Genomic DNA, 26,224 nt, shown 5'->3' on the forward strand with positions numbered 1-26,224 from the left:
GTCCTAGTGTAGACCAGGCCTTAGGAAGGTGTGGCTTTAGTTCTGTATAGTGGGAAGAGGTCTCACAGTGTGTAGGCTTTCTAAGGTTTTTGATGTTTTAAAGGCTTTTTCTGCATGATAGTCACTTGATATCAGCCTGCTCCTCTCTTTAATACTATGTACAAAGCTGAAAATGCATATGCAGTGAGAGATTTTGAACCTTCTCTCTATGTATGTGGATATATACACGTATAGTATGTAAGAGAATTAACCAGAAGAGCTGGGACCTAGCTCCAGTACTTTAATGCAGTAGCTAGTGATCCAAAGTTTATTTACAGGATGGAAGCACGGATTTGATCACAGTTCTGTTGCAAAAGAGCAAAATAGTAGACAAGTAGTGCATATCTATTTTTCCATAAGTAAATGGCCTTGCAAGCTGCAGATGGTGAGATTGGCTGTTGGGTATTGATGCTTCAAATGGAAACTGATTGTGGAGAAGAGATTTGTGGGGTGGAAGGAAGTAAAGCAGTGAAACTTCTATTCCATTGGATGTCTCAAGACTGATAAGATGTTATACATACCAGAGCATAACCAACTTGTATATTTTGCATATAGCATACATTTCTAAGGATCACCACACTTCTGACCATCCCATTCTTTCATATAGTGCAATATCTCATTTCCGGTATTAAATATTACAAAGTATTTTTACTAGTTTAATAACTGGATGCTATTTAAGGCTCACAAGTATCAAAACTTGATGAGAATCATTGATACAACTCTGTAGTTACAGCAGAACAGCCCTGTACTTAATGGATAACTGATACAAATTTTGCTGAAGCAAGGGAAAGAGCTTTTGGATGTTAAACATGCTGTATTCATTTTAGTACTTGTGGCAATATTCATTCTTAGAAAGCAAAGCATTTCAGAAAGATGGTTAAGTTCCATTATTCCCATTTTACAGTTGGAGAAATAGAGGTATAAAGAAGCTAATATTTTGCAATTCATATTCATAATTTCCTATTTAAAAAATCAACCAAAACCTAAGATGTAGCAGGTAAACTGTGTGAGAGACAGACCACACAGAAGGAAACAAAACAAACATGCTCCCTATGGTTGAATTTATGTGATCTAAAATAATTTTGATCACTGATCTTAATATAGCTTTGATTTTTTTTGTCAGAAGTTTCATTTGATCTCTTATATTGTTTTTCATTGACGTTTACCGTCAAATATAAGACACATTTATTGATGTGTCCATAATGCGATATTTTGGGCATAGTGTTAATTGGGACGCATGGTTCCCTTAAAGCAAGGGTAGTCAATAAGCGGACTGCAGGCCAAATACGGATCACCAGATTGCAAAATCTTTTTATTTACTAATTATTATCATTATTATTTTCTTTGGAGTCTGTACCTTGACCAAGAAATTTGGACCTTGACAAAAAATAATTACCCCGGCCTTAAAGCATTATGAGCAATCGTACAGTGTAGAGAGTAATTAATACCATATGCAGTAGCTATGGTTGGTCTCCCTCTGTCTCGCACCCTTTCAGAGATGTTGCATTCTTGTCCTGTGGACTGTTTTTTCTGATCTTCAGGACCACACCTTCCATCTGGAGCTCCTCTGTCCCACCCTTGGCCATGATTTGTAACTCATTCATGCGCTGCATACAAACAGTTTTAAATGAATCATACTTTGATCTGGGGATCTGAGACTAGAACTCAGGTCCTTTAGCTTCCAAAATGCAGGTCTTCACCACTTGAGATCACAGTAGACGATCTCTTAACCTCTCTGTGGTCCATCCATTAGAGCAGTGGTCTCCAAATTGGGGTGCATGAGATGATCCCAGGCGGTGCACGGCAGCAGGAGCGCCGCCGGACGGCACCCCGACTTTTTTTTTTCTTCGGCAGCTCTGCACATCCACAGCTGGTGTTCCCCTCCGGTAGCGCGTCTGCGGCAGGTCTTCCAGTCTTCTTCCATCAGCGGCACATCTGCGGCAGGTCTTCCGGTCTTCACCCTGGGGGTGCGTGAGCCGAAAAGTTTGGAGACTACTGCATTAGAGGGCATGTCTCCCACAAAATCAGGAAATTATAAATGCACTCTAAAAGACATTGCAGGAGGAGTTACTGCTCCCTACTACCCCATTAGAGCATAACGAATGTTAAACTTATAAAATGGTCTGTAATTGGGTCATGCTCTTTGTCTGAGAGTAGCCTGGTTCTCATGTTGACTGTCTTCAGAGGAACAGCTGGGTGAAATGAACAGAGTCCTGCTTCATGGTCGACAGAGAGAAAGAGAATGGGGGATGGGGGGAGGGAAGTCTATAATACAAGAGCATCACTACTAATGTGGGAACATGGCACTAAATCAAACTACTTCCTCTGGGAATAGTTAATAAATTCTAAATAGCAGGCGAATCTTTCCAAGTAGTTTCCTGGAAACCTGCAATTTAGATGCTGGCATTATGTGCACCAGAGCACTAAGAGCCTAGGTCAACAGCCCTTTTGCCTCCTCTGACATTTCCTGTCATGTTTAGCTGATAATTTTATAAACTAGCCCTGCCTTCCTAAGCAAAGGCTGAACAAAGTTGAACAAAGGAGTGGTAATGAGGCTTGAGAAGATGTGAGATTTGCATGAACTTACCTCAGTACCAAAAAGTCAGATGACCAGATGCCGATCTCAGTATCATTAGGCATAAGTCAACTTAACCTTGAAAAACAGGGCAAAATGTATTTTGATGTGCTTTAGGAAGTACAGAGAAAATATCTGTGTCCAGATATGTTGGTGTTATCCCAGAGCTTAGCTTCTTTTGCTGATAGGTCCTCTCAAGTACACCAGAGAATCTCTGTAACTAGGTTGTGACACTGGCATTTGACCTGTTTAACACACATGGTTGAGTTGTGTTGACATAAAAACATTTTTCCCAATACAAACAAGCGTCCACTGTGTTTCTGTCCACACCTACCAGGCTGCTTTACCACGTCGTCTTTCAGGTCATTCTCGATAAATTTGGGCAGCTAATGCCTGAGGTGGGAACTGAGCATCTAGAAGTCATGCACACAGCAGCAGTGGGCAATGTGCTCTGGGATGTTCCACTTAGGGTGACCAAATGTCCCGATTTTTGGGTCTTTTTCTTATATAGGCTCCTATTACCCCCCACCTCGTGTCCCAATTTTTCATGCTTGCTGTCTAGTCACCCTCGTTCCACTGCACAAAATGCTGGGAGGAAGGACAACCAGCTAAACTGGTTACACAAGTACTCTGTGTGAAGGGAGGGGGGAGATGAAGCGGGCCAAATGAGTTACAAGAAGACAGCCATGTGCCAGCTGCATATGCTGGCAGGGAAGGGAACGTTGCTAGCTGCCATAGTCACTAAGGCGGGAGCAGCAGCAGTATTGTGTGTGGACAGAACCTTTGTGTAGAGCCAGAGAACCTTGACTGATTACAAACTGTTAAAAGTTGTAAAGTAGACGGGGTGATGGCACTGTCCTTTATAGGTGTGCAGAGGAACTTTGTCTTCCTTTTCAAGTCTTGAATCGCAGGGCATGCTAAGTCTCTATTAATCTTTTTTTCCCCCCTCTTGCGCGCTTTCCTTCCTTCTTTTAGCTTTTGTCTTGGTGTCCGTGGGTAGGGAAAAAACTGTCGCCTTTAAGGGTGGGTTTCTCAGAGCTTTTTACAATTCGTTTCAGTGAGGGAATGCACAAAGTGTCTTTAAGCTTTCTTGTCCAAAATCTGAAACTTGTTTTTTGCTTAATTTGTGTATATCGTAGCAGCAACTATACAGCAACGTTATTTTGTGTGCAGTCTAACAATCTGAGCTCTTAAGTTTCCATCATAGTTGTGGGGATCTCCTTAAAGAAGAAATCAAAAAGACACGTTGCTGTATTTTGTGGACAGTGCTAAATCCTGCACTGGTACTTCCTGCCTTGTCCATGCATTTTACTTCCCTTTTTCTCGCCTTCACTGATAGCTCTGCAGCAGTGAGACATGAGCATATGCTATGCTTGTGTAAGTGGGGGAATAGTCCCACTATTGTGGGGAACTTTCCTGGCTTCTGCACTACCCCGGTGAAGTGGGCCAGCGAAAGGATCTGAGTCCTCACTCCCACTTCCTTTACCCAGAGGCCTCCCCTTCCACCCTCCTGTCTGGCAGAGTCCTTGTAACCCCAACAAGGCAGGGCCCAGGATTCCTGGGGGGCTCGACCCCCAACCCTGCTGTGGTCACCTGGGACAGGGGCTAGGGTGTCCCCACTCCGGGGTACTCTCTCTGCACTGGGCACTTCTCTGACCCACTGACCATTACATACAAGTTAAAGCAAATGCAAGTTATTTAATCAACAATTAATTTTAAAAAGAATAAGGGAAAATGGGAAAGGTTAAAGGAAACACATCACCCCACTCTGTGGCAGGGAACATCACAAACAGTGTCTCTGGAACGTCAGGGCAGTTCACAGTCTGTTCCTTGTAAGGCTCTGGCTGCTGCAGGGATGCTGTGGGTTGGACACTCGCTCTGGTGGTGGCCACAGACTCTCAGGCTCTAGGTGTCAGGCCCCTTCTTCCCAGCATTGCGCCCGCCCTGTCGGGGTTACCAATCCCCCTCCGAGTCTGGCCTGCAGAGCCTCCTGGCTGAGGCGTCTTCCTGTGCTGGGTCTGCTGCCCAGGATCCCCCTCGCTCTCCCCAGCTGCTCACCACACCTGGCTCCGGACTGCCCCAGTCCCAGCCCCGCTCTGCCTCAGCATGGCTGCTGCTCTGCCTCCAGCTCCCTGGGCTGCTTCTCTGGCCCCTCTGCCTTTGGTTGCTGCAGCTCTGCTCCCAGGACAGGTCTGCTCTGCAGGCTGCTTCTGTGACTCTGCTGCCAGCACTGACCTGCTTCCTGGGCTGCTTTTCTGGCCCCTCTGGCTCTGGTTGCTACAGCTCTCCTCCCGGGGCAAGTCTGCTCTCTCTGGGCTGTGCCTCTGGCTTTGGAGCTGCAGCTCTGCTCCCAGCACAGGGTCTGCTCTCTCTGGGCTGCTTTTCTGGTCCCTCTGGCTCTGGCACAGCTCTGATCCCCAGCTCAGCTTGGTCCCCTGTTTTCTCCTTTGCTCAGCCCCACTCTGTCTGACCCAGGCAATTCCAGCTCACAGGGAGGACGGGACCTCCCTGGCCTCCTGACTCCCTGATTAGCCTGCCTGCCCTGTCATTCAGGCTGACCTGGAGCATTGGCCTCTCCCCATTGTTCCTGGGGACTGTCAGTCTCAGGGTCCTGCTTTCCCTTCGACCCTTCCCCCTTTTAGTACTGGGAGCTGCAACTAAAACACCCCCCACTGAATGTTAGTAAGGGGGCAACAGTCCCCTTACACTTGGTATTTGCATGTAAATGAACACCTTAAACATCTTGGTTTGCTCCAGAATTGCCATGCACTACAACAACGCACAGCTTTTTTAAATGGATGTTTTTTGTAAGATTTGCAGGTTTTACTTGCAAAGTAAGAAAATCTCAGGAAGCTATTCCCACTTTTATGCTCCATGCTTTGAACAGAGGTGCTTTAAATTCAGCATGCCAATTTCGATTGTTGTAAAGAATTTTGGGGTAAACAGTACATTTGCCAGCTGAGCTGTTAACTCAAGCCTGCAAAGAATTTATTTGGAGAACAAGAGCTGGCCTCATCAGGTTTCCCGCCTCTAAATTAATCTGTTAATGGGTATGCAAGCTGCTTAATGTAAAAAGCGTAGTCCTCTACTGTGCGTATATGCAGAGGGGGAAAAGTAGCTACAGTACTGTTTTTAAATTCAAAATTGAAACATTTTATAATTAGATTTAGTTTATTTCAGAGTTTGTATCGTTTAGTGCATTTATGTGGCCAGAAGAGCAAAGACACTTGACTTTCGTGTGTTCAGATTATTGTCCTCATTATGTTTTTCATAACAGGTGGAGTATTGCTTTTTTCCATTGATGTCAATGTTGTGTACTAAATTCTTGTGCCTACTGGGTTTAAACAGCCAGCTGGTGTTAGGCTTTGTGGTGCTAGTCTCCCTCCATTTGTGGAAAAGCATAACTAGGTAACAAATGTAGGAAAGCTAGAGATGAAAGTAGTTGCACTAATGCAAAATATTAGTGCCAGACCAGCACAGCATTGGTCTTTGAACATAGCACTGGATAAAATAGCTTAGCAGGTTTCATGGAATCTAGGTAATCATTTTAGTGGCACAGTTATCCAATTTAAACTTAATACTTGTGTTGGTTGTCGTTTGGTTAAAGGAGTTAATAAATTCTCCAAATTTTGCTTAAGAAATTGCTGTCTAGAGAAGTGGTGGGAAAAGACAGTTAATTTTAAAGCTCCATTCTTTGTACCAATCCATGTTAAAACAAATTTCAACAGTGAATTATTCCCGGGAGATAGAGTTCACAGGTATTTCGAAATACAGTTGAGATCAGATTTTTAAAATTGGCTTCACAGAATGCTCAGCAGCTGCCTTTGGAGAGTGTGCATTTAGGTGTGCAATAAAAACTTGTTCTGACAGTCATACCACACTAACCACAGTGAAAGAATGTTAACACTAATGCAAAGCGAAAGACATTCACAAGTGGGAAATGAAGCACATCATGGAATACCTGGAAATGGAGTATAGCATTCCTCTACATGCTTTATTGGGCTGTGTTGTGCAGAAGACCATGTGGTGCTGTTCTGCTTAATTGTGCATTTAATTGTTGTTGTTGGTTGATGTTGCCATTTTAATTTAAACTTTCGTACTGTATTCCTGTATGTTGAATGAAGACCTGTGAAATTTTATGGAAAATGTGTTAACTTTAATATAGCATTTAGTGAATTTTCTCCTTTTGTTACCCCACCATCCTCCCTTGTACCCTGCCAAGGAAACTGCTCTAGAGTTGTTCTGCTCAGAAAAGTGGCAGTTTTAAAAACAGCACTGCCATACTCTGCAGAACTGCTCACTGTGTGTTCTCTCAGTTGTAGCTGCTGCCTTCAGTGACAAATTCTTTGTTCTGCTTTTTGCACCTGTTAGACTTAGCTGTGTTTGGATCCAACTCACCCTTCCATGTGAATATCAAACAGAATTCCAGTAGCAGTGATGTCCTGCATATGTCATCAGTTTCATCTAACCCTTAATACATATAGGATGTCACAGAGCGTTCTGGTGCCCAGTTATCTGGCATAGTCCAGTGAACACTTGTGTATTTGCATGCTCTTCCCATTTCCTAAACTCAACCAAGTATTGCACTAAGTGCACCCACTGTGTGTGGATGTCAAAGACCTAATCAAACATTCTATTCTAAATTGAACATCTTGAATACAGATATTAACAAATGAATTTAGACTGAAACCGTTCACGCGTTTTCTCAGATTGAGGGGTTTTATTTTGTTTTTGTGGGTTTTGTTTTTAAATTCCCAAACCTTGTTTGGAGATCCTCAGAGGGCAGAGTTTTGTTGCTCTTCAGGAATAGTCTGTGCCTCTATATTTTACTGAGATCCATCATTCACATTAATTAATTACTAGGTCTGGTCCACATCTTAAAAGTTTTGCCAGCACAGATACGTTGGTAAGGAGTTTGAAATATTACACCCCTGACGGACATAACTATATTGGCAAAAGCTGTATGGTGCAAGCACTTATGTCAATATAGTTTATTTTATTTGGGGGAACTGATATAAGCTATACTGTCAAAAGAACCCCTTTAGCTAGTATAAGCTGCATCGCCACTGGGGGGGGTGCTGGCATAACTATGTATTTTTTTAGCTGCGGTGGCCAAACTTTTTGGCCCGAGGGCCACATTGGGGTTGCAAAACTGTACGGAGGGCCAGGTAGGGATGGCTGTGCCTCCCCAAACAGCCTGGCTCCCACCCCCTATCCGCACCCTCCCACTTCCTGCCCCCTGACTGCCCCCCTCAGAACCCCTGACCTATTCAACCCCCCTGCTCCTTGTCCCCTAACCGCCCCCTCCCGGGACCCCCCGCCCTTAACCACGCCCGGGACCCCATCCCCATCCAACCCCTCTGCTTCCAGTCCCCCGACCCCTATCCACACCCCTGCCTCCTGACAGGCCCCCCCGGGACCCCACGCCTATCCAACCCCCCCGTACCACGTCCCCTGACTGACCCCCACGCAGAACCACCGCTGCATCCAACTGTTCGCTGTCCCCTGACTGCCCCCGAGACCCTCTGCCCTTTATCCAACTCCCCAGCCCCGGCCCCCTTACCATGCCGCTCAGAGCAGCATGTCTTGCAGCCGTGCTGCCCGGCCAGAGCCTGCTGCACTGCCCTGCAGGAGCGCACAGCCCCGCCGCCCAGAGCGCTGCCTGTATGGCAGCGTGGCTGCGGGGGGAGGGGGGACTGTGGGGGAGAGACCGGGGCTAGCCTCCCCGGAGGGGAGCTCAAGGGCCGAGCAGGAGGGTCCCGCAGGCTGAATGTGGCCTGCGGGCCATAGTTTGCCCACCTCTGGTATAGCTAGATCCTTTCTATTGTAAACAAAGCCTTAGTACCATTGACACAAATAGCTCCTTCAAGAATCTGCATCTCTGAGGCAGTTTTCCTCTGATTTGTGTCTGCAAAGACTTTGGCATCCTTAGTTACAGAGAAAATAGCTATTTAGCATACTTCTTTCTCAGCCAAGCTGGGAACAGAATCCCATAGCCTGGGCAAATTTTCAGTCATGTTTATATCTAAGCCCATTTAAATATATATTACCCAGTACTTTTTCAAATAGGCTGTCGTACTGACTATTACACTTCATCTAGTCTGTGTTGACAATTGTATGGCTATGCAGTGCATGACTTTGGCTTGTCATAATTGTAGGGTTTTTTTTCTGATTTAAATGAAAATAGTTGAGGGAGTTTAGACCTTGTAACAATTGCAAATTCACACTTGTTTCAAAGATGTCTAATTTTTAAAAAAGTGAATGAAAACTTTAAAAATTATTTTAAGTACCTAAGAAAATTGCTTAGTTTTTATCACCTTGAGCAAACAATGTTTAGAAATGTTTTCCAAGTGCAGTTCAGCTAGGAGTTGCCCAACACTCAACTGTTTTTCCAACAATTCTTTTCGGGGGAGGGGGGGCGGAGACCTGTGCTAACTTAAATAAATCTATAAACAAAAGCTCCTTCCTCCCCCAAAAGGTAGTTTATAGCATGGTTTTAAACAAGTTTATAATATTGTAACAGTGTTCGTTTGGTTTAGTGCATGCAAACAGTTGCCCTGTTGGGATTTCTTGGGCTGTATGGAGCCTAGCATGGCTGCAAGTCTCTGTGGCACTTATCCGTCAATCCATCCTTTACTTTTGTGGGACTGCATGTGGACACAAGTGTCCCCCCATGGCTTGTAACCCATAAAGGAAACTGTCTGCTATTTCAACAGCTTGAGTTTAAATAAGGGTTGAGTGATAAGTCGAGAATGTCCCACTGCTTATCAGCTTGTCACAGCCTTGGTATTTAATGTATTTAATAATGGAGCCTATAGTCAGCTGCTTGTTTAATCTATGCTATGAGATGGAAGCATCTCTTGATAACTTTGAAATTGCAAAATATTATGTCCCCTTTTCATGGTCTCCCTTCCCTTTTGGACTTCCCCCTTGAAGATAAAAAGGAATCACTTAAGTGGAGTCTTAAAGTCACTTCCTGAAAGACAGTTGTCAAGCTAACCTTCTGTACCCTGCTCAACAATGAAGTTAAAGGCTAGAAGAGATAAGAGGCTGATTGTAGCCAACTGCTTTGAGTATACAGAAGGCCTTGTAGTTATACAGCTGCACGTTTCATCAAATAATCATTTCATTGATACATGATCATTAAGTAGAACAGAATGATTCTAATAAAGCAATTTAGCCTGTCTCTTCCTCTCCCCCTTCCCCCCCATCCCTACTCCTTTTATTCCTCTGTGGTGTTGAATAACAAATGGGCATGGAAATAGAACCATTTAAGCCTTTACAGTGGCCTCCTTGTAGCAGTATTACACAGCATTTCATTTAATTAGTTTATAATGAGATTTTTGGTCTTCTTAAGCTTGGTTGGGGGACGCATGTGTGTGTTGTGAATAATGCATTTTATTTCTGAGAACACAGAATCCTTGATTTTTTTTTTTACCCTGTTTTTTTAATTTGATAAAATGACAGGTTTTTTTTAATACTGATGAGAGGTTCCACTGTATAGCAGTAATGCCATTCTCCACTTGTAGAATATTTCTTTAGACAGTGTTAGAGAATTTTAGAGACGTTTAATGAATCATTGTAATGTGCCCTGTAAGGTACATAAATTTTACCCACATTTTATAGGTGGAGAAACTGAGACGTAGTTAGGGAACTTGCCCAAGGAGTCATAGAGCAGGGAGTGGAACTCGGGTCTTCCAACACTTTATCATCTCTTTTACTAGGAGACTGCTAAATATGCCATTATAATCTCTTGTCTTCAGGGGATTGTAAGTGTCATAGAAGCATGCTGGGACTTTGTGCAAAGTGTCAGCTTTTAAACAAAATGGAGTTTAAATTGGTTCAGCAATTTCTCAGCTACAGGAATGCATGGGAGTGGATGGTATTGCAATGCAAAGCCTTTTGTCTGGCTCTGTCCAATTGGGTTTGGTAGCAGCTGAAAGCTGGTGCTCTCTGTTTGCTTCTGGGAAACAAACTGACAGCATTCTGTTCTTCAGTGAATAGGTTTTCCCTTTGCAACTGGCCACTTGTAGAGAGTCTTGGTGGGTAAGAAGTGAACAGGCATGGAGATTAGACTCATCTCACCTTTTTAGAGGTGGGTCTCTCTGGGACATGGTTGCGGAAAGTGTATGAGTTAGTGCTGGAAAGCTTTCACTGCAGCTTCCTATGCTTGACTGTAGGTAGACTTCACTTTTCAGGGTCCATGCATACTTGCATTAAAACTTTTATTTTAAATATGAAAATACTTTCCCATATGGATTTTAAAATCCTGTTTTGTGCTCTTAAGCACTAGACTGCACCAATTGTACTGCATACTTAATACACGAACTTCCTCCCACATTCCATTCGTGTTGTTGTGAGGCTAAACTCCCAAGTATAATGCTGAGGGTTTGCCTGGTGGATTAGTTAGTGGCTGAATTACTTATTGCCATGTGAACTTTCATAATTCTGTAATGAACCAAATAGCTAGTGGTTTGTTAACATCTCATTCTATGGGCAAGACCAGGGGTCCCCAACACGGTGCCATGGTGCCTGCCGGGGCATTTTTGTGCGCCCGCAGGAGATGCCGCTGCCGAAATACCACCGAGAAGCGTTGCCATTTCTCGGTGGCAATGCTTCTTCCCGCTGCCGCTTTTCGGCATTGGGGTGTCTGGCGCCTGCCACAGTCTTCTGGGGATCACTGCAAGACACTAAGTTACTGTAATGATGAACCAAAGTATGGGACTGCCTTTCCATCTGTGATGACCCTCTGGAGGAAGCTAAAAATTAACGCTAGTTTAAAAACAAAACCAACAACAAGCTTCAGCAATTTTGAAGATTCACAAATTTTGGATCAGCTCTACTAAGATCGTATGACTTGAAGAGATCTTCTTCTGCCTGGTGCTAGTCTGTGTGGGCAGTGTCCCACCAGCCGATGCCAGTATCTTTAAGAAGTGCTGGGATTGACCAATAGCAGTCCTCCCAACAGTGGGTACTGCAGTGCCATCCTGTGGTGTGGCTCAGCCCAGTCACCCCCCCAACACATACATACACACACACATTCAGTTCCTGGAAATTCAGTCCCTATTAATGTATGGACCAGCCACAGGAAGGGAAGCCAGCATGCTCTCCATCACAGAAGTGAAGATAATGAGAGGGTCAAATGGTTGGACATATCACAATAGGAAATAAAGCGAGGCTGTAAAGGGCCTAGTGCAGGTTGCTCCAGTTGAAGGCCAGTTGAGGGAGGTCTAGGCTATATTGATATGGGCATATTTAGCAGAGACTGAAGAATTATATTGGTAGGGTGGCTCTTGCAGTGACTTTAGATGGAAGGACAACTGAGGGAGAGATCAAAGATGCAGTACATGGACCAGGTATCAGTGGACCTCAAAAGGACATATCTGCACAGGAAAACCCGTGCCTGGCTTGTGCCAGTGGGCTCAGGCTGAAGGGCTGTTTCATTGCTGTGTAGACTTATGGGCTTGGGCTGGAACCTGGGCTCTAGGACCCTGTGGGGTGGGAGGGTCCCAGAGCTTGGGCTCCAACCTGAGCCTGTAAGTCTACCCAGCAATGAAACAGCCCGGCAGCCTGAGCTGGCTGGCATGGGCCAGCCATGGGTTTTTCTTTGCTGTGTAGACATACCAAGAGAGATCAGTTTGCCCAACAGCTTGGCTATAAAAGTCATCAACCCCAGATAGGGAAGTAGCAAGAAAGAAGAAGATAACTTTCTCCCTGGAAAATATACTGAATATATTGATAGCATGGTAGTGTTTAAATGGTGTAATCTGATGTGGGGCTGAAGACCTGGTAGGGGCCTGCGGGTTTTTTTCTGCCCCTGGAAAATATTTTTTAAAATACCTGGGGTGTGGTACAATCTGGTCCATTCCAGTCGAAAAACATTTGCTCTTCAGGGTATTTTTCAGAGTCCTGGGTTATAAGTAATCTTTGGCAGGGATACTTTAGTGATAGGTGGAGAAAGGGGGTGGTTGATTCAGAGGCAGGGATATCAACCCAGTTTGATGGTTGAATTTTATCAAGGGGCTCCAGGGATATCTCCCAGTGTCATTGTGTAGGTCATCTTCAGAGATGAGATACTCACAGGTATCAGTGCAGTTGTTTCTTCTTCAGCATCTCTCTCTCTCTCTCTCTGATATCCTATAAACCCAGCATGCCTTCTCACCTGGATAGGTATTTACAGACATATTTGTGGTTTTCTGGCTTTTCTGATCAAAAGCGTGTTAAGATTAAAAATCCAATTGTCTCTTCCAGCAGTTCTGTCTCATACACTTAATTATACTTCAACAACATTAGCTCTTAAATGGGAATTTGAAATGCAGAGTGACTTTGTTGTTGCAGTATGCTTTGAATGAACCCCAGGTTTGTTTTTGTTTTTTGCTGCGGCAGAAGCCTGCTCATACAGAACAGCTTTTTCAGTGCATGCTTGCCACCTGCACCCCTCTATGGACTGATTGACTGTGTAGCCATTAGCTGCCTGCTGTGTTGAGACGGTAGCAGCCTGCAAATGAGAGGGCTTTGAGGAATAGAACAAAGATCACCATGGTCTGCATCAAACAGCACTGTAATTGTTTATGGCAAGTTGCTATATGCAACTGGTTTTTTTTTTTGTTTGTTTTAAATGGTCCCATATTATTGTTACCCTGGGATGAAGATGATGATGAGCTGCTGGAAGGTCTGGATCTGGGACTTAAATAGTCTTTGCAGCTATATTTTGATACTGACTGGGGCACTGCAGATGTCTTGTTTCTGGGATCATCAGACTCGGTGTCCCTCTGCTCTTCCATTTATGCATACATTTTCATTTAGTAGCACATTTGATCTTGAAGGTTCTGAAGAAACCAATTCTTTGTGTTTTATTGTATGAGCATGAATCGTCTTTTGTTACTTAGCAACTTTTGGTATTCACTTGTTTCCTAACACTTCCTTTGGTTTTAGACGAGCTGAGTCAGATACATTAGTGTGCTGTTTGGAAATGACTTAAACATTAACCACTCATTTTGTGGTACTGATCAGTTCAAGTTTCACATTTACCACTTAGAATGAGAAATTGCTTGGTGAATTCAACACTGAACAGAGAAAAAGAAGATTAAGCTAACTGACATTATACAGCATCATTGTAACGGGGTGCCCTCACTTTTTGCGAGCGCCCTCTGGCAGAGTGTGTGCGCTTGCATTTTCTCTCTGCTTTGTGATGAGTCTTCAGCGATCCAGCCCTCCGGCCAAGTCACACACAGTCTGTGTGTGAGATAAATCAAACCCCATCCCGGATATAAGCCCAACAGGGGGCCCATCTCAGGTCCTGCAGAAGACAGGGTATGCATCTGATGAAGTGAGCTGTAGCTCACGAAAGCTTATGCTCAAATAAATTGGTTAGTCTCTAAGGTGCCACAAGTACTCCTTTTCTTTTTGCGAATACAGACTAACACGGCTGTTACTCTGAAACCTAAAAGAGTTCAATTCCTCTTCTGGGGAGTATCAAAGTCCAGGCCACTTTCCCAGTGGCTGGTGGGGCTGACCAAGCCCCGCCCTCTACTCTGGGTCGCAGCCCAGGGATCCTATAGAAAGCAGCCATCCGCTGCTTTTAAATAAACTGTGTCAGTGCTACAGTTCCCTGGGCCACTTGCCTGTGGCCCCAGAACATTCTTCACCCTTACCTCAGGGCCTTGTCCTGGTGGAGTCCCATCAGTCAGCTCAAAGCTCCTTCATGTTCCTGCCAGCCTCTGCCAGCACGGCTCTGTCCTAGGTCCTGTAGCTCCCTCAGCCTAGCCAAATACACCATCCACTCTCCTCCAGCTCTAGCAAAGAACTGATCTCTCTCTGGCCCTGCAACATTTCTTATACTAGCCTGCTGGGTCCTGATTGGCTGCTCCCTGCAACCCCTTTCTGATTCGCTGTGTCCCATACAGCCACTCTAGGCAGCTTGGAGGACCCTCTCCACTGCCCTTTTCTGGGGCGGGTGTGGCAGGGCTGCGAGGCCTTCAGTAGGGGCCCTCAGAGCCAGGTCCGCCCCATCACAATCATATTATCAGATGCCCTACCCACTCACAGCAAGATTTTAACAAACTAAGCCTCCTGCTAACCATTGACAACTTCTCCCAGTCTCTTCTCTTTACTATTCACTGACGTTTAATTTCATGTGCTGGTCCGGCTTCTCCTTGTTATCATTGACTCTGCCCATTCGTCTTCCCTTCTATGCTTCTGTAACAGTTCTAGACTTTGTTTCCTAACAGGCATACAAAAACTTGGATGTGCTCATCATTTCCCTTTTTTAGGGTAATTTTCATTCACAGATTGACATTTACACCTAATGTTTCTGGTATAAAAAAAATAAACCACCTTTCAGATATATACTATGATTCTAGAAATACTTCCAAAGAACATGGAAATTCAAAGTGGGGTAGAGGGGGGGCAATTGGTGGTTTGTTTGTTTTTTTAAAAGACTGTCCATCCCAAAAGTAGTGTTGTTTTCTGGGAGAAAAAAAGTTTTTTCACACCTCTGAAAGAGCTTTTTACAATTAATAGTAAATACCTTCCCTTGTTTCATACAATGTTGTTGTGTTATATAGTATATATCCTTGGTGTTGAATGTGCATATTTATGTTGGCTGGTTACTGCTACTTGGGTTAGAATAGTGCTACCTGGCAGTTTTTATTTGTGCCCTTCTTCATTTTAGCTGACCCTTATTTCCCATTTTACAAAACACGTTGTTCCCCATTTCCCATTTTCTGTTCTTAAATGGCTCTTCCTTTTCTCATGGTGTGGGGTTAGGGAAGCATAAATATTTAACCTATAAAAACCCCAGAATACTTGTGTTCCTATTCAAGTTTCCCCAGTTCTTGCGTAATGCAGCATTTCACTGTATCTTGAAAGATAAGTTACTCCACTAATCACAGTGGAGATAGTTTTAGCAGCCATTTCTCAGGAGACCTTCCTTGAAATCTGCAGTAGGAGTTCTGCCTCCATTAGGACAAGAAGTTTGCTTGTTTTTTAATGGCCTGGTAGTTCTCTGTTGGGGGAATGAAGAATAAGACCATACTGAGCATGTGGGACAAGAAAGATGCCGTCAGTAGCTGACATAGTTTTTCACTGTGGGAGATGAGGGGTCTGACTTTTCCGCTTTTTGGTACACAGCTGTATGTGTAGTAACAGCTTTTGTATGAACTGCAGTATTAATGAGAGACGACTGATCTGCCTCCACTGTAAAGACCCATTCAGATCTGCAAGTTTTCTTCAGTCATTGTTTTTGCACAGTTGTTAGTTCTACTACAGCACCTTAATACTTATAAATGTTAGTAAAACTTCAAACTTCTGTATGTTCGTTATTAAATTAATTCTTCAAAGGAATTTAATTCTGAACATGTTCAAAAGGGTAAATAAAAGGCTTCTGCCATAATAAGAGCCAAAAAATAAAACCCCACAGCATTTTTGTGCAGAATATTTGCAATTTCATTCATTTGATGGGCCCAAAATTTTGTAAAAATAATTTTAACATAAAAACTTGACATTTAGCAATTTTTTTAAATGTAAAAATTGGAATATTGACCATATTGAGCTTTTCACTTGAAAATAAATTCTTTCCCCTAGTTTTTAGCAAAACTCACAAAATTTCAAAGTATATTGCAAAAGCAGATCAAGATCACAATCAAAATGAAAAACTTTACATTTTGAGGTTTTAAAACTGTTATGGGTGTTTCACACAACCCTGGTGAATATTTTTAATCAATTAGTTAGGACGTTGCGTAGCAGTTTGTTGAGATGCTAACTACAGCTTGGCTTACATATAGGTAGAACCATATGGCTATCAAAACAAAAGCTAACTGAACACAGAAAAGGCCAAGATGATTGTTTAATCAAATAAAGCGGGCAAATGCTTGCTTTAAAAGAAAATATACTTTGGGGAGAAAAAGTCGTAAAAATTAATCGTTTGCTGTCAAGAGAAGTTATCATTTGGAGGCACTGAAATGAGTGAGTGGGAGTGCAGAGCACATAAACAGTGCCATCTTCTGGCAATATTGTGAAGTGATAGATGTATGGTCTGTGATGACTACCGATATGTGTCCTGTATACAGGATTGGGTTTGGGAAGAGAGAGCGTAATCTGTGCTGAAATGGGGTGTTTTAAATGTCAAAACCTTTGCAGTATTGGCTGTGAAGAATCTGGCCAAAGGAAATTAGTCGAAAGTCCTGGATATGTTGTTTCAAGACTTTGGATTACTGTGTGAAGTGAGCTGTAGCTCACGAAAGCTTATGCTCAAATAAATTTATTAGTCTCTACGGTGCCACAAGTCCTCCTAATCTTTTTGTATCTCTCTAGACACTGACTTGATCAGTGTTTATGCTACTGCTCCCAACTCTCTCTCTCTCCTCTCTTCACCCTACTTCTTCCTCCTACACACCCAGCTCTGATCTCCCAGCTCTTGCGCTCCTTTTGGATCCCTTCCAAGTAAAATGTTGCGAGTATGTTGATCCTCTACACATTCTTGGCACACTAAGGCCTCTAGAGAGAAAATTACTTTGTCCTCTTGTTAATCCAGTTCTGGGCTTCTGGTGACCAGCAATAAATCTGTCTTTTCCTAAATGTCAAATATTGTTTAGTGGTTCTGCTGTGTTAATAGTACACTAAGGACTTAATTTTACAATATGATATTTAATTCAGCTTCCATCTACATCCCAGTGAGAGTCTCACATCGGAGAGATCCCTGTCCCTTAACTCTTTTGTATTTCATTTGCAGGTGGTACCAGAGAAATTGGGTCTGCCCTGACGAGAATGTGCATGAGACACAGAAGTATAGAGTCCAAACTCAGGCAGTTTTCAAGGTGAGCAATTACACAACCTGGCCCAAAGCTTGGGAATCACTCTTCACTGGCTACTGGACTACAGTCAAAACGTAATTGTTACACAGCCCCTTTCATTCAGGAGCACGTTAAGCTGTGTACCAGTATTGGCTTCCAGCTGACCTCTGACTTAAAGTCAGTGAGAACAGGCTTTCTTTTCTCTCCCCCAACAAATTGGACTTCATAGAAATAGAGAAGATCAGGGATTTAGCTGCTCATTCTGAGAATTGGACTTGCCAGCTCAAGCTGCTTTAAATGCTGGAAATTCCTATCATCAACGTTACTGTAGCTCAGCAGTGAGCAGTCAATTCATGGTATTGGGGACCAGGCTTAAAATTTCTGTGTTGTCACTGAGTAAAAGCAAGTACTTCACCCCGTCTTCTCAAATGCATGGGAATCCGAATAACATGCAGCCAAGAAAGTATGGGAGCAAACTGACATGAACTGAACTCCTCCACTGCACCCTATTTCAGTAGATTTCGACAGAATGCAGAAATAGTGAGGTGGGGAAGAATAACACAATCTTGTTGTGTGTTAGGAAGAAAGCTGCCAATATGCTTACTCCAACACCTTTTATCAGAGAAGTAAAATGCATACTCTGCCAGTGGTAAGAGGAAACCATGACCTGCCATTTCTTTGACCTAGATACGTTTTTTTTTTTAATGGGGTAAATTTGAGGGACTGAATGAAGATTGGTGAAAGGGGGTAGTCCTGTCATCTCCCAATTACTGCTTTTAATTCAGTTCATGTCAGCTATGGCCAAACATTGGCTGGTCAGTAGCCTATTTGAAATGAGTTTGGTCTCAATCCAGTTCCCTAGAGCACAGTTCCCAATGCCATATCACAGAATCCACAATAACAATTGAAACTCCTACTTGGCATTCTCAGTAGAGATGCCAGGAATTCAGTGGGCATAGAGTGGGCTGAATTAGCCCATCACCATGGTCCCCACTGATGAGGATTGGGGCACATGGATGGGGCAGAATATAGAAGCTTGCAGTGCTGCTGGTTTTGCTCTGCGTGAGCATTATGTATTTGTACAATCTTTTTGGATAAATAGAAGCCATTAGTCTTCAGGACATCAATCTAGAGCATTCTGCAAACACTGACTTCTGCAAGCGTGTGACAAATGAAAAATCTAATCGTTTACATTGGCCCTGTTTCAGGTCGCTCTTCTGGTTTATATTCTATTCCACACTGTCCCTGAACTTCTACACACTGATTCTTGTTGCCCTCTTATGTGGGTTTTTTGATTGTCCCATCTTTGGCTTTCATCCAACCAGAGAAATTTGGTTCACGTCCTAACAACTATTTAACCACCTGATTGTATACCAGGCACTTAAACACTTTTGGGTTTAGATATTTGCATTCCATGGCACTATTAACTGTTGCAGCGGAGTGAAATACTCCAATATTGACCTTGGCTCTGGATAGAGAAATAAGGGCATCTGCAGGATTTGATTGCTCTTTGTGTTTTTTCAACAAAATTAGTGCTTTAATTGACTGTCTGATAAACCCACTTCAAGAACAGATGGAAGAGTGGAAGAAAGTGGCCAATCAACTGGATAAAGACCATGCAAAAGGTAGTTACAGAGGAAGAACACTGTAGTATAATAGGACACGGTTGTCATACAAGATTTCTTCCTAACACGGCACTTCCCTTTTTATTGGGTATTGGGTAAACCATATTAAACTTGCTTAAGTATCTATACTAATTTTCCTCATTAGTTTTTGAAAAACTACATAGCAAATATAGTTAGCTAATTCTTCAGGCTTTACAGGCTTAATTTTGAAGCTAGGTGCTTAAGGGTCTAAGTGAACTCTGTAATGGGCTGTTTTCAGCATATTACTAAACGTAGGTGAATCTTCTCTTGTAAATTTAAGTCTGGCATGGTGTTTCTCTCAGCAATCTCTTGCTGCGTGATGCCTTGTCATGCGCTCTGCTGGGGATATGGCACCCACCACTCGACAGCCCTGGGATATGTAGACTACCTGTAAGGTTAAGGCAAGTCTCAGCCAGACTGCCCTCCAGATATTGTGTAGTCTTCTGAAGCATTCAGTCTTTTTTGGTTTATATCCAATAGGATATAACAGATGAATATTCAAAGAGAACTTGGAAAACCATCTGTTAGAGGGCAGGAGAAGCCAACTTCCCACTTGGCAGAGCAAGAGTGGCAGTGTTGTTCCATGGTGGGGTGATCTCTCCCATAGAGTGCCCAGTGTGGGGAGAGAGGGACACTTGCACGCAGCCGGAGCCATGGCTGTTGCCAGGAAACAATTTCAGACATACGAGGCGTTGCATTGGGGGGGGACGGGGGGGAGTTGACCTCTGACATAGCCATTTGAACTTGTTTATGTTTTGCTGTTAGCCTTTAAAATTCAAGCCCTTGGGTCTGCGTGAACAAAGCAAAATCATGCTTGCTGATCTAATAATGCTCTGAGCATTCAGATCAGGATCTCCTGCATGGCTGTGCAGTGACTCAGGCTTGCTGGACTGAGAGCAGTTGACACTGCTGTGGAGGCTGCACAGTGGTCCCTGTGGGAGAAAGTGCCTCTTAGCACTCAGTTCATGTTATGGCCTAATAGAAGCATCAACAGTCTCCGAAGGAATTTACACCCTGACCTTCACCCTTGCAACTACAGAGGTGACTGGGGGAGATTTAAGCAGAGAGAGCAGTGGGCAGGAGGGATCTGCAGGGCTCCTAAGTGTGGGGTTCTCTGAAGAGTGGAGGTTGGGGCTCAGTGCAGCCAACTGGAATGGGATACAGGAGACCTGGGTTCAGTTGCTGGCCCTGTCACTGTGCTGCTGGGTGATGTTGGGCAATCCCTTCCTTTTCTATGCCTCAGTTTTCCCATCCGTAAAATGGGGATTATGATACCGACCTCCACTATAAATCCCTTTGAGATTTACTGATGGAAAATAGTATATAAGAGCAAGGTGGTATTACTGTTAAAACAGATGAGAGATTGCATACTTGGGACCAAAACAATTTGCCAAAATGACACATGTTCACGAAATGTTGGTCAACCAGAATCTGCATTTTTAATTTTAATTTTTTTTTTTTTTTGCAAAAAGAGTTTCAGCCAAAAAGTTTTGCCTAGCTCTAGATATGACATCCCTTCCCTGACTTTCAAAGGGGATAGTAAATACAGTGTTCTCTATTTTACAGTTAGTGGTTACTAATTTTTTTAACACAAATGTTCTAAGAGGCCTGTCAAAATCCTTCTGTGTTCCATTGCTGTTAGTGGATAAGTCATGAATCAAGCTAGTTCTCTCATTTTGTGTTGTGTTCACTGAGATTTCTGTAAAGACCTAGTTTATTTGGAAAAAAGTCCATTGGGGTACATCTACAATGTGATACACTACATGGCATGGGAGCAGTTGGCTAGCATCAGCTGACTCAGGCTGATGGGGTGCAGACTGTCAGGCTATAAAATTGCAGTGTAGACATTTGGGCTCAGGCTAGAGCCTGGGCTCTGAGACTCTGCAAGGGGGAAGTGTCTGAGAGCCCGGGAGCCAGCCTGAGCCCAAATGTCTCCACCGCACAAGCTCTACGAGCCTGAATCAGCTGACCCAGGCTCTGAGATTCAGTGCTACGGGTTTTTTATTGCGTGTAGATGTACCCTGTGAGCACTATTTCACCCAAAACCAAAGCTACAGACACTACAAAATGTCAATCTGATTTTTAAGCTGCTCTGATTAAAAGTGAATATCCCTGTGTGCTGTGCTAAAATTTCTAGTCTAGGGAGCATTTATAGTGTCTTAAAACATAGTCTTTTTTGTAAAACAAAGACTGAACCAAGTATCAAATGTGTTGACATACAGACTGTGTTTTTTAGAGTACAAAAAAGCCCGCCAAGAGATAAAAAAGAAGTCGTCAGACACACTGAAACTGCAGAAGAAAGCAAAGAAAGGTAACTTCCTCCATACTTTTATCATTGAGGTACTTTTGTGAAGGATTCATTGGCAAAAATTGCCTAGGTATAGGATGTTCTGTGGAAACCCCATCATTCCATATAGTGTCACATCTAATGTGTACCTGTAATGGTGTTCTTGTAGAAAGCATAAAAGCGGCTGTCTGTCTTAAAATGCCTTAAAAGTGTGTGAAAAATCTCTATGTACAAAATTGATCAGCAGAGAGAGTTTTTAAAATGGAATATTTTTGTGGGCTTTTTCATGTTAAGAAACTGGTAGTGTTGTATGACTTGTGCTGTGTTATACATGCAAAATCTCCTGGAAGCTTTGGAATAGTGCAGAAAAGCCATTATGCAAATGCTCTGTAGTGGTTATAACAGGAAATTATGCTGTTCCCCCTTTTCCACCCCCTTCTTTTACAACCTATAATCTCCTAAATTTCCCATTGTTTGTTACAAGATTCATAAAATGACAGCTGTAGAAAGCTGTCAGAGAGTGCACTTAGCAATAGTGAAAAGCCAGAAGATGAGGTAAAGAAGGGCAGTACAATAGTTTCCTCTTCCTCTTCCCCAGCAAAATTCCCAAGCTCTTTCTCTCATAATCCCTTGATACAATGTTTAGTAGCAGAATCTGTGGTTTTTCACAGTGGTTTGTTCCCCATTGGTGACTTGCCAGTGCTTTATTTTAAATTTGCACTTTCCTGAAGTCAGAGAACTGTGGTGGTAACACTGATAAGTGAGGTCCCGAGCGCTGCTGAGTGATGCACAAACTTCACCAGCCTGTAAGTTTCAGATTCTTCCTATCGCCTCTGTACGCTTGCAAAACTAGACTGGAAACCTTGCACTTCTTGGGCTCTCTGATATCAGGTTGGTCGGAAATACGCTTTGGACAGATTTGCTGTTGGAACTTATGCTTCCCATCCTGGCTGAAACCTGGATGTGCAGAGCCAAGCCAAGTGAATGGTGGAGATGTCGTGTTTCCTTAACTTTCTACACCTCAGCGATTCAGATGAATTCATGTTTTATCCAAGGCATCCCTTTCTGACCACTGAGTTAGCAGAATTTGTGAACAAGTATTCTAATGGTTGATCATATGACTAAATTATTTCATAGTAAATAAATTGCTCTTGAAGCTTCTCTAGCTATTTAAAGGAAGAATGGAGGGGAAGGGGGAAAAAAGGCAAAAGACTGCAAAATAGGGGATTAGCACAGTGGGGCCAGCAATCTTTGCCTGTATCAGTAGTTGTCCTGGGGAAGAATCCAATATCAAATCATAACCTCGGTTTAGGTTCTTAGCTTTGTTTACTCCTTGTTTGAGAAATTGGCTGATTTCAGTCTTAATTTTATCAAACCAGTGTATGTTATTCCCCTCCCAACCACCTGCAGTCCCCCTTGCTTCTTCACTGGATACCATGAGCAACCCTGCAGTGCATGGCATCCTTCAGATGGAGAGTTACAGAGAACATGTCCAGAGTGGGACTATGGAACCATCTTTACATGAGTTTTGTCTTAGAAGTTATCCTCTAGTGGGTTATCCCTTGCTCTCTCCCAGGCCAGCCGGCATACTCAGTGCCGCAGAGACTCCCTGGAGAGAAGGAACACTTAATGCCCCCTCTGCTGGAGCATGGAGATGTTCATTGCTATCCTATCTAGTTTCTTATACCAGGCTCATCACTGTAGTATCTGAGCATCTTCCAGAAATGCATTAAGCAAGGTGACTAATGTGTGTGTTCTCTTATCCTGTCCCTATGTACAGGAGTGTGTGCAGAGGAGGGTATTGCCTTGATTTTTTTTTTTAAAGGAACCAGAGCTGGCCAAGAGAAAATCAGCTTACTGTGGTGTTTTATTTTATTTTTTGAAAGGATTAAAAGGGGAGAAGTAAAAGGCCATTTGCGTTAGTGTCTCCATTGTGACACAGATACCATGGTGGTAATACTGTGAATAGGTACTGGTTTAAAAATCCAGTCACCTTTTCTAAATGTTGGCACCTTGGGATATGTTGTCAGACTCCTTACTGAATCATCCATGCTGGTGTGCAATGCATTCTTGGAACACTTCAGATCCCAGAGTTGTCTGTCTTGAACATTCACTTGGATCCAAAGTTTCTTTAAGGTAGAAATTGAGGACAAAATTAATGGTAAAGTGAGCAGCAAGGGAGGTTGGAAATGAGGAGAGCAAACGAAGCCAGCCAGATAGCCAACCCAATATATAGTGAAATCAGGGTTCACCATGTTTCTTAGGAAACTTTCGTCCTTTCTCTGTCTACCTGGAGTATGGATACACAGTTGTCTAGCTAAACACTAAATCTTATATAGAAGTGGAAAAAAAATGAATTCCTGTGATCCTAGTAAAAAGAAAAGGAGGACTTGTGGCACCTTAGAGACTAACCAATTTATTAGAGCATAAGCTTTCGTGAGCTACAGCTCAAGTGAGCTGTAGCTCACGAAAGCTTATGCTCTAATAAATTGGTTAGTCTCTAAGGTGCCACAAGTCCTCCTTTTCTTTTTGCGAATACAGACTAACACGGCTGTTACTCTGAAACCTGTGATCCTAGTGGATCACACACACAATGGATAAGAGCATAGCTACTTCCTCTAACATTTGAAAAAGCAATGACGTGTAGAAGAAAATAAGTGTCAGGTGCTTTCTCTTCTCCATATCCCCTGCTCCTCAGACTTGAAGCATCAAGACATTGTCCTTAAAATAAAATCCGTGTCTAGCTAAAAGCAGGCATCATGAAGGCAAAAGTGTTTTTGTGCTTCCTCCTAAATATCTGCTTAATATGCCTCAGTCTTGACTGCATTATTCTTGCTATCAATCTGCAGTGTCTCATAAGCAGAAACTTCTAGTACTGCCAAACTGAAGTGGGCTTGGTAATTAAGTGTCAAACTTCTACCAGGCACTACATTGACAACACTAAGCGAATTCCATTCTAGATAGAAACAGGATTTGAACCACAATCTCTAGAGGGCTGTGTACTAACCAGTAAGTGTATTAACTTTAAAACCCCAAAACCTTGACATCATGACACATGTAAGTTTCAAATGAGTATCCATGTACTCATACCTGTGTGTCTATCACCTGTGTTTCTTCCCCCCTCCCACTTCCTGCTAGTCATAAACTCATTTGTCTGTTACATCCCTCATTAAAATTGAGCTATTTCCAAGCAGGAACTTATCCCTTTTATTTTCTGTAATGTTCCTAGCACGCTTTTGAGAACTATAAAATAACAAATAAGATAATCTTTCACCTTCCACTTCTCAAATATATTTAACAAACCTTATGATCCAAGATGGGTCAATGGGGCAGTGCTGAGATCTGGATCTAGATTAAATTTAAGGTAAAATCTGGTGCCAGAATCTTACTAGCTTTCCATAGCAAAATTTCTGCCACAACTGAATTGGAAAGTAGACCCCTCTTGGCTTTGGATACAAACTATATGGGTAGCATTGGATTCAGAGATTTGAGCATTATAATCTGCCTCAACACAATGCATCCTTCATCCCCATCCCTTAGAATTCAAAGAAGGTTGAATGTATTTGGTCCATATTTTTTTGTCTTGTGTAGACTATATATAGTCCCATATGATATATAGTCCTGTGTGACTATGTGGAAACTCAACTTTAGACTTTCTTGAGATCAGTAGTTAGACATTATACCTATGGAATCAGTGGTGTTAATTGGGATAAATGTGTTTCCGTTTAAGATGAATGGGAAGCACTGGAACGCTAAACTAAATGAATGATTTTAGGATTGCTTTTTCCAAGTTTGCAAAAAGGTATTTGGCAAAATGGTAAGACTTTTATGGAAAGGGAAATGGAGATTTTACAATTTTCTTGGGGAATCTTATTGATTTTGTACATTGAGGTCGTTTCTTGTGGCTGCTTTATGACAAGCTTATTAAGACTATAGGAAAAGCATATGCTTTAATTGATCTACATTTTTCATTTATTTTTGTTTGTTTCCAATGGATGTAATTACATGTTCCATCTTTAAATTGCTCTCCTTTTTCACATTATTTTTTTGAGAGATCAATCCCTTCCCACTTTTGTGTACTCCGTGTGCATAGGAACTGATTCAGTAAAGCACATAAGCATGTGCTTAAGATGAGGTGTGTACTTCAAGTGTTGTGATGAATTGGGACCAGGTCCCCAGCTGGTGTAAATTGTCGTAGCTATTTTTGTAGGTGTAAACGTGGGGGGGCAAGGGTGAGTTAACATTGTTAGGCACATTTTAACTAAAAATCATATTTTTAAAAAAATATTAACTAAAATCATGAATAACCTCATAGGTCATAATTGAAAAAAAATCTAATTACATCTAGCTAGACTACTCAGATTTCACTATTGCTTAATTTGTGTTTGGTAGGTTTCGCTTTCAGGGTCTTTGTGGAGCATTGTGTTAGTCCAAGGGCTGCAAACACTGCAAGGGAAAATGATTAAATCTGAAAAGTTTTCAGATAGATAAATCTTTTGGGGTAGGGGAAGCAATTAATAGTCAAAAATCCCTTTCTCTCCCCCCCCCCCATAAATTTTATAAAACATATACAAAACCTGCATTTTGGATCTGAACTACCCAATAAAGTCCCTTTAGAGCTCTACTTACACTTAATATACCTGAATGGGGACATCTCTCATCCCATCAGTAGCCAGTGCCTAAGTTCATGACATGTAGGGCTAATGGGTATTTACTTTAGATACTGATTCTCGGTACTTTTGAGTTACTCAGCAGTTCTTGAGAACTTGCTCTTCAGAATTTTAGTGTATATATTTGAGATTTGTTTTTTATTAAGTAGCTTTAGAAGCTCTTTAAATTCTTTTTTTTGTTGTTAGACAAGATAAATATAGTGATGGCAGCCATA

The 26,224-nt window shown here is 42.6% G+C and overlaps 1 protein-coding gene across 16 annotated transcripts in view; it reads left to right on the plus strand.

Moving 5' to 3' along the window:
• The window catches only part of MTSS1 (MTSS I-BAR domain containing 1), a 175,476-nt gene that overhangs the window by 107,175 nt on the left and 42,077 nt on the right, over nt 1–26,224 (plus strand). For all 16 annotated transcript variants that reach the window (XM_073330172.1, XM_073330171.1, XM_073330177.1 and 13 more), the window contains 3 exons: nt 17,346–17,430; nt 18,940–19,031; nt 21,289–21,363. In XM_073330172.1, coding sequence (XP_073186273.1) covers nt 17,346–17,430; nt 18,940–19,031; nt 21,289–21,363 — 252 coding nt within the window. The remainder of the gene's footprint in view (nt 1–17,345; nt 17,431–18,939; nt 19,032–21,288; nt 21,364–26,224) is intronic.

This window comes from Lepidochelys kempii, chromosome 2 (assembly GCF_965140265.1).
Source record: "Lepidochelys kempii isolate rLepKem1 chromosome 2, rLepKem1.hap2, whole genome shotgun sequence".
NCBI classification, from domain to species: domain Eukaryota; kingdom Metazoa; phylum Chordata; order Testudines; family Cheloniidae; genus Lepidochelys; species Lepidochelys kempii.